The sequence below is a fragment of the Parasteatoda tepidariorum genome, chromosome 3, assembly GCF_982258835.1.
Source record: "Parasteatoda tepidariorum strain Cologne lab strain chromosome 3, Ptep-v5.0, whole genome shotgun sequence".
Taxonomy (NCBI): Eukaryota; Metazoa; Arthropoda; class Arachnida; order Araneae; family Theridiidae; genus Parasteatoda; species Parasteatoda tepidariorum.
The window spans coordinates 65,334,175-65,343,623 of NC_141757.1; the positions used below are offsets into that span (position 1 = coordinate 65,334,175).

The following is a 9,449-nucleotide window of genomic DNA, read 5'->3' on the forward strand; positions in this document are numbered from 1 at the left end:
TTTCTAGCATTATGATATTACATTATGTCACCAAGTATTATGGTGAGCATTATTAATTATTCTCGCTCGGATTTTATTAGTAAATTTATTAATATATTTTCGTGTAATTGTTTTCATTTGCTTTAAGGGTGTTCTTTGAAATATTTTAGGCAAGGAAAGTGATGAAGCTCTAATTTGAGTACTTTACACTTGGAACAAAGTTTTAATTTTAAATTATCTTATGGTTCAAGAGAATTGTATGGACTTTAATCGGGTAAATAGTTTTAATACTGTTTTTCGAAGATTCTGTTGTCTGATTAAACAACGCATTTTTGCAAATAATATGCTACTATTTTCAAAACCGCAGTTACTCATGACCATTGATTATTGTTAGATAACGTTTAACCTACCTTTAGACAACACCTTCAATGTTCATTCTGAAAAAGAAGAACCTCAACGTATGGGGAAAAGCCACAGTTTGGTGAAAATGACAAGCATTTGTGCTTTATTTTACTGATTCTACACAGTCCAGTCACATTAATGTGACCACCTGTCAAAATCCAGAATAACCACCTTTGGCAGAGCAAACCGCTACGAGACGCACAGGAAGAGAGTCAATTAGGTTTCTGAAGGTGTTCACTGGGATGTTGAGCCATGCCGACTCCAGTGCCGTGGCCAGCTGCGCTAGATTACGCGGTTGAGGATCCATGGCGCGAACAACCCGATCGAGGTGGTTCCACAGATTCTCGATTGGGTTTAAATCCGGTGAATTTGCTGGCCAGGGGAGTACGGTAAATTCATCCTGGTGTTCTTCGAACCACGCACATGCACTGCGAGCTGTATGACACCTCGCATTGTCCTGGTGATAGATGCCATCAGTTTGAGGAAAAATCATTTGCATGTAGGGGTGGACGTGGTCCGCAAGGACAGATACGTACTTGTACTGATCCATAGTGCCTTCCACAATGATGAGTGCACCCAATGACTGCCAGGAAAACATTCCCCAAACCATAACGCTCCCTCTTCCAGCCTGCAGCCTTCCGGCAATTGTTGCAGGGTGTTTGCTTTCAGACGTTTCACGCCGTATACGCCAACGTCCATCTGTCCCATGGAGCTAAAATGTGATTAATCGGAAAAAGCCACCTGTTATCACTCTGTGGACGTCCAGTTGCGGTACTGGCGTGCAAATTCCAGCCTTCGTCACCGATGAACAGCAGTCAGCATGGGTGCATTAACCAGGCGTCTGTTGCGGTGCCCATGCGCAGCAACGTTTGCTGAACAGTTGTTGAGGATACACTCTTGGTAGCCCCTTGGTTTATTTGGGCGGTCAGTTGCTCAACAGTTGCACGTCTACTCGTCTGAACGCATCTCCGTAGCCTTCGTTCGCCTCTGCCATCTTTGGCCCGTGGTGCACCACATGTGCCACGCCGCTTGTTTTGTATAGTGCCATTTTGCCATGCACGGTATACTTTTACAACGGCGGTACGCGAACAGTTCACCAAATCACTCGTTTCCGAAATGCTTCCACCCTTGGTCCGAAAGCCAATAATCATGCCCTTTTGGACGTCGGATAAATTGCTACGTTTCTGCATTGCGCCAACGACTGAAATGCTTTTCGATGCCCTAGGACATCCAATATATACACTACACTGTAATGTGCTGCCACATGCACTCTGTGATTGATTATTTCACGTTGACGTCGAAAGTAGGTGGTGGTCACATTAATGTGACTGGACTGTGTATATTTAAAAAATTATTCAATGTTGCATTAACTGAGCTAATGAAAATTTGCAAAAATGTGTAAGACATTAATTTTAATTATTTTACTTCCAGGTGGAGAAATTTTGCCAATTTTTAAAATCTTTAATAATTTTTAAAATAGTCATTTTCCCGTTCTAAAGCCCATATAATTCTTCACGGCATGATGGCACATAAAGTTTAAAACCACAACTTTGTTTCATGTGTAAAGAACTTATACTGCGGCTTTTTTATTTTCCTTTGCGAATACCCATGCTGATATTCAAAAAATATCTTCCACATATCGCCAGCTTTGCGAGATTCTTCCAGATAGATGGAAATCATTGAATTCAATTAATAGTTCTCAATTTATGAACCCAAACGATGCGCGTGAGAGAAACTTTTCAAGTATTAAGAAATTAAATCACTAACGCTTCTTTTTACAAAACTGAAAGATTTTGATTTGAGAATTTTGTAAAAAATTTTCATAGTGACACTACGCACCTTGTCAATAATTATAATTGAATACACTGACTAAAAACAGCTAAAACTTAATCTAACTATAAGGAATCACTGTAACAGGATCACGACAACTATAAAATTCACATATTATTCTCTAAAAAGAATTATTTAAGACAAGGGTTCTTTTAGAACATCCCTTTAAAATTGCCTGCTAACTTTGACTCATTAGCACTCATGATCTCTTTTGCGAAATAGATGACGAGTTTGCGTTATCGATTTGATAAAAACTACTTTTAAATATTTTTTCTTTTAATGTTCATAGGAAAAATGTTACGTTATTAGTTTTCTTATTAATAAATTTATTTGTATTCAGCAAATATTTTAATAAATACAATTGTATGCCATTCTTTAAACTGCGTAATCTTACTCTCCGAATCTTGCATAAACTTAAATTTCAATCACGTTTTAACATAACGTATCAAATTTTTGCAGAATTTCCACCTATTTAAAAAAAAAACATACAATTTTCATGCAAAATTTAGTTTTAGTTATTTTTTATTTTATTTCACGAGTGTTTTTATCATTAATAGGGAAAAGTTCTCAACGTTTTGCATTAAATTACTTAAATTGTTCATTAAATTAAGCTGAAGATTATTATTCTTTTAATTAGGAAGAAACTCCTTACTGTAGTAGCTTGAAGAAAATAAAAAATATATTTCTTCAAAAGCAAGACAATATTTCAAATGAAGAAGTTGCTGAACAATTAGGTTTGAACTTTTAACTTTTCAACAATTGATTATTACTTTTATTGTTTGTAATGTTGTACACTTTTAATAGAATGACGATCTTCAGATTAGTACCTTACCAGTTGAGGCGGTAGACGAAAGCTGTTCCATTCTAAATGTTGAGGAGAGGGAAGAATCCCTTAGCATTCCTTTAAGATTAAAAGCCAGTGCCCGGTATTCACTACATTCAGTGGTCAGAAAAACTACATTATTTTTGTAGTTAACTAGAACTACTTTAGTGCAAAGCAATCAAGTCAACTACAACGTCACGCTTTTTAGTCAACGTTCAAGTCACGTTTTTTAGTCAACTACGACTACTTTTTTTCAGTGTAGTGACTACAAACTATTTCTGAAATGTAATTACTACTTGACTACTTTTAGGAGATTTTTTTTTCCAATGCCCACCTGGATAATGGCCTATGTCATACAGGCACCTGAAGGGCATATTTGTTGGCCACTCTTTCAGGGGCACCATATTAGGTGGGCCAACGTTGCTCCCACAGCAAGGACAGATAGTGCAGAGAAGGAAGGAACATCCGTGCCTTACCCGGGATTCGAACCCAGAACCTTTCTGATGCAAGGACAGTTCCCTAACCCCTACACAGGCCGGTCGGCACTTTTAGAGGACAAACTTTGCAGAAGAATTTAATTCACACCCATATTCAAAACCGTTCTGAATATTAAAAAAATTGTCTTATTTAAACAAGAGAAATTATTAGGAAATATGGATTCATGTTTTCATGAGCCATTTTGTTATTAGGAATTTTCTCTTTTAATCTTCAACTTTATATACTTTTCACAAAAACGATGTTTAATTTAAAAAATTCTTGCTCTGAATATATGCAATTTTAATAAGTGTTTAATGCTCTTTTATTTGCTTTAAGAAATAAAAATTATGAAAATTATGAAGAAAAATTTTTTCTTTCCATTAAAATAACAACAAGGAATTCCTTTGAATTACATTTTGCTTTTGAAGGTGTGGTTAAAATGATAAATTGGCTAGTATTCGTAATGGCTAGTTTAAATAATAGAATACAAGTTTTATTAACGCTTAGCCACACAGGAACATTCTTATTGCGTTCGTTGACGTAACCGCGAAGATTTTTATCAATCAGATTATCAATCAGATTCGAAACTTAGTTGTGTTTTAATCTTATTTCTTCAATTAACTATCATTAAAAATGTAATTGCCAGGAATCGCTACTAACTACAGTTTATTCATATCGCCCTACTCACTACACAATTTTTTTTAAAATAGCACACTACAATTCAAACTACGAAAAAGTAGCTACTACAGTAATTTCGCTGCTTGTAGCGCTTTACTTTCAACCACTGCCTACATTGATATTCTTTTTAAGATTAAATGCCATTAATTGGTATATTCCCAACCCTGGCGTTTTTCCTATGTACCCTAATCGGGTATTATTATAATAATTACCGTCAGTAAATAATAGTAATCAAATAAATCCGGATTTTTGTTTAATAAAATAAACCGATTTATTGAATTAGTTATTTTTCTCAAATCGTCTAGTTAATAAAATTTTTTGTGAGAAAAGAATGCGCGCTTAAAAGCCAATTGTGGTAAAACTAAAACGAGACAAACAAACAACCCTCTTCAATCTCGTACCATAAACGAAACAAATTTTCAATACCACCTCAAATTAAAAATCTAGATCAGTAGTAAACAATTGATTATTTGGTTGAATAAGAATTCTATTATTGACTAACATAATAGAAAACAGAACAACGTTAATAAAGTCTAAACTAATACCTTATGTTAGATAGTAGTAAGTTTATTAATTGAATCAAGCATAAATTTTTGGATTTTCCAAATTTAGAGAAAGATTATGTCTTAGAGGTGCTTTTAATAAGACGAGGATGGATCACTCGTTCCTGTTGAGGGAACGATGAACAGTATTCTATACAATAAAATAATGACAGAAAGAATGAGACTTAAGTTAAACAGGAGAAAATTATTCAGCAAAATTTGGTTCCTTGCCATAATTCCGAAAAAAGACAAAAACAAAGTAGCTGTCTTAGAATGGCCAGGAAACTCTCCAGATTTTAATCTCATTCAGAATCTATGTGCAAGAAAATAGATTGCAAAATTAAAGTTATCTTTATTTATACATTGATTAAAGTAAAAGAATGGAGAAATTAGAAAAACCAGATAGAGTGCAAAAACGAGTGTAACCAAATCTAAAATCGATGGGAGTATATATACTCTATTATATTAATATATATATATTAATCTATATATATTAATATATATATATATATTAATATTTCATATATATATGAAAGATTAATTATGAACTAAATCAATAGATTCCTTTTTCACAATAAACTGCCTTTTTCTAAAATGTGTGTTTTGCTTAATTAATACCCTTTCGACTGTATCATTGCATGAATCGATTCTAATACATTTCTTAAAACCATAAACGCACTTTATTTTAATGACATTTACAAAAGCAGCAGCAGCCATATTAACACTGAATGTGTAAAGAAACATCACAAAATAATTTTTGTGAAACAGAGCATAATGATATTAAATAGTCATTTTCGCACATCTATGACAAACATGAATGTTTTTAAAATATTTATGATATTAATAAATTTGTCAAATGAGAAAGCAAAAAGTTTTTTTTTATGAAAAAGGGAATCAGTACAATAAGAATTTTCCCTAAACTACAAAAGTTATTAATAAATATTAGAAAAGTTACATTTACTCATGCAAAATAGAATTTATTTCACTGTGGGTCATTTTAACTGCATAATTGAGTAAGTGTTATATATTATAGTGCTGTTAATATAATGTTAATATTTCGTAAATCTCGTATGAAAGTAACAAAAAAGAAACAGTAGAACATTAATTTTCGTATGAATAACAAAAACATAAATTCGGTTTTACTTATGTTATATTGATTCTACATTTATGTTATTAATGTTTTTAAATAGGTAATAATGTCTTGGCATTGAGATCTGTTCCAGTTGCAATTTATTCATTTCTCAAATCTTTGAAACCACTTCGCAATTTTGAGGTGAGCACATTTTTCAGAAAAATTTTTTTTATCTTTTACAGAGAAATAACAGACCCTGCCATCGTTTTGTTACCGTCAACTGACAATTTTTAAGTGCATGATCAATTTTGCGTACTTTTAAAATCCTTTATATATATTATATTTTGTATATTTTTTAAATCCTTAATATATATATATATATATATATATAAGTTCAAAATGAAGAATAAAACAAAGAAAAATTATAGACATATGAAAAAAAGGGGTGGGAAATATGTCTATAATTTTTCATATGTCTATAATTTTTCTTTGTTTTATTCTTCATTTTGAACTTATCTAATGAGTGCTGTTTACTTGCAGCTTAAGCGCAATAAATGTTACTTATTGTTTTTCTTAACTTTCTTAGTGTTTTCTTGTATTTATTTATTTATTATATATATATATATATATATATATATATATATATATATATATATATATATATATATATATATATAACACTGTGTTTTAATAGGCATAATGCAGATTTCATTTTTTATATTTCAATGCATTTTTGTCCCTGTCTTCAAATATAGTTAATAAAATTTAAAGATGTTATATGTTGATTGATTATCAACACCTAATTCTAAAGCGAAAAACGATTTCTAGATTTAAAAATAGTTGACAGGACTATTTCTGTACCTGCCTTTTTTTTTTTTTTTTTTGACTAAATTAAGGAAATAATAAATTATTCCGAATTGAGTTAATGGAGTTCGTTGTTGTTTCACCCTCCTGATTTTAAATAGATATTTTAGGTTATGATTAACATTCGTCATCTTGATTTCAACATGATTGACGATTGCTGCAGCATGGTGCCATAGAATATATCCAAAACATGTTTTGTGGAATTATGTTTCCATGTGGATTTTCAAAAATTCACTAATATAAGACGCTTTTTTTTAATAGACAATTGCAACAAAAAAAATGAACATTAAATTACAAATAAAAATGGAAAGTAGTCGTGCTACTACCCTATTTAATATAATAGATAAGTGCCCTGAAAGAGCAGAATAAAGCATTGAGGAGAAATATGAAAGACGCAACTCTAAAAAAGGACTATTGTCATGAGTTAGGTCATTTGACATCCTTATAGTGATAGCTCCGGAATACAGAATTATGTTTTCAAAGAAAATTTTTAATGTTTAGTGATACTTCTTGTTTAAGGATATTTTTAATTTCACAATTATTTTTACAAATGATTCTGTTCAGTAACGATCCCTGTTGCTTAGCATCTATAATTATTTCTGTGGCATACAAGCAATATGGATTTTGTAAGGAAGATTTGCTAAAATTATTATTTTCTTCTTTTGGTAGCATTCAATTTTAGTGCTATATAGAATAAAATATTTATTTTCTGTTGGTAATCTGACTAACAAAGCTAGCTTGGTTCGTAAAATAAACCATATAATACGCAGGACAATCTTTAGAGATTAGCGAGCGTCAGAAAGAAACAGGGAGCGGCACTCACTAGTAAATCATAATTTTAAGATAAAAAAAAAAGTAGATCCTTTTCTCATGACGTCACTGAAAGCTTTGATTAGAAGATGTTGTTGTTGTTAATTTACGTCGCACTAGAGCTGCGCAATGGGCTATTGGCGACGGTTTGGGAAACATCCCGGAGGATGATCCGAAGACATGCCATCACAATTTTGATCCTCTGCGGAGGGGATGGCACCCCCGCTTCGGTAGCCCGACGACCTGCGAGTGAAGTCGAGCACTTTACGGTAGCACAGTTTAACGAGGACCAATACCGCACACCCTGGGCCCCTACGCAGACTGATCCAAGTGGTCACCCACTCGCACACTGACTGCAGCCAGTGATGCTTGACTTCGGTGATCTGCTGGGAACCGTGTCTTAACGACCAGTCCACTGCGGGACTAGAAGATATTTGACTGTGGAAAAAACGACTTGTTTGTTGATTTGAGCATCCAAAATGTATAAACGGACTCTGTCTATAAAAACACTCTAGTACGCTACAGTATACCAGGCTTTTCCGTTTAGTTTGAAAAGCAGGTCTTGATTAATTATTTAGTAAATGAATGTAACAGTGACAGGCAATTTGACGTAGTGAAGAAAACCATGCTTGCTGTTCAAACTCAATTTGTGAAGCTTAATGAACATTTCAATACAGCCTCCCTAATTTAATTTTTTTAAAGCCATGACCATCTATAGATAAACTCTCTTTCTGAACATGTGCAAAGTCAGGTGATAATGTTGTAATATACTGTATTTAACTTCTATATATTTTATCTGTCTATTTTGTTGAAAAGTATTGTTGTATGAAATTTAATTTTCACCCTTAAGTTAGACACCTATCAATAGATAGGTGTATATATGAAATGTTTGTATTTTAATATAATATGTTTGAATTTTAATAATAATAGTTACAATTCTTTTTAGAGCACAAATCCGTTTGTTCGGGCAATGTACTTTGCAATATCAGTTGGCGGTGATACTGATACGATTGCTTCGATGACGGGAAGCATAGCTGGCGCCTATTATGGTATAGGCGAAATTCCCCATAATCTCCAGCGCAGGTGTGAGAAAATAGATGAAGTGGTGAAATTAGCTGATGACCTACTAAGAGTATCTCAAGCCTGAATATTATTTGTTGAATTTTGTAATGAAAGAGAAAAGACCCATGTTTTAAATTGGTAACACATAGCTTAAAAAAAACTGGTTATACATTGAACTACATATATGCCAGTTCAACTGTTCAACTAGTCTATTGTACAAAATTATTGCAACTTTTAGCAACTTCAACTTGAACCATAGCAAAGTTTTATCAAGTTGAAAAATGTTTAAATAACTCCGTAGTTGAGTTTAACTTAACACCTTATTGAAGTTTCTGCAGTTTGTTTAACTCAAACTGAATTTTACCACACTCCAATACTTTTTAATGATGTAGTATATTTATTTGCTGTTCTGTCACTTTGTTTTTAAATAAATCAGAATTTTTAGTTTACCATGCTCATTATTTAACTGAAATTTCAATATAAAATATCTATTTTAAGATATATACATTAAATACTATAGTTTTTCTTCTTTAAACGGAAAATATGAACTGTTCTTTATTTAAAATGGACAAAATACACTCACGTTCAAAACCATGGAGCAACATATTTTAACGAAGAACTCAAGAAATAGTAAACAAAATCAAGTGAAATTTTATCTAACTATTATATCCCACTCATCAACTCCCGAATAGCTCCTCATCATAATCTTTTCTATTTATTAAAAGCCGATATTTCTCAAAAAATTACGTTAATTATGTTAATAAAATATGTTATCATAATTTTATCTAAAAAACATTCTGTTAATATTTTTATCGTAATGAAATAAACAATTACCTTGATTATTAAAACTTAAAAATTATTTAAAACATAAAAATACAGATTGCATGTTTTACTCGTTTCAATTTACTCG

The 9,449-nt window shown here is 32.2% G+C and overlaps 1 protein-coding gene across 4 annotated transcripts in view; it reads left to right on the top strand.

Moving 5' to 3' along the window:
* LOC107442006 (ADP-ribosylhydrolase ARH3) overlaps nt 1-8,988 on the top strand; it is a 36,133-nt gene extending 27,145 nt beyond the window's left edge. For 2 of the 4 annotated variants that reach the window (XM_071180563.2, XM_016055440.3), the window contains exons 5-7: nt 2,849-2,945; nt 5,922-6,004; nt 8,424-8,988. In XM_071180563.2, the coding sequence (XP_071036664.2) occupies nt 2,849-2,945; nt 5,922-6,004; nt 8,424-8,624 (381 nt within the window). In that variant the 3' untranslated portion in view covers nt 8,625-8,988. The remainder of the gene's footprint in view (nt 1-2,848; nt 2,946-5,921; nt 6,005-8,423) is intronic. The other 2 variants (XM_071180568.2, XM_071180567.2) reach the window with 2 other exon arrangements.
* The last annotated feature ends 461 nt before the right edge of the window (nt 8,989-9,449 follow it).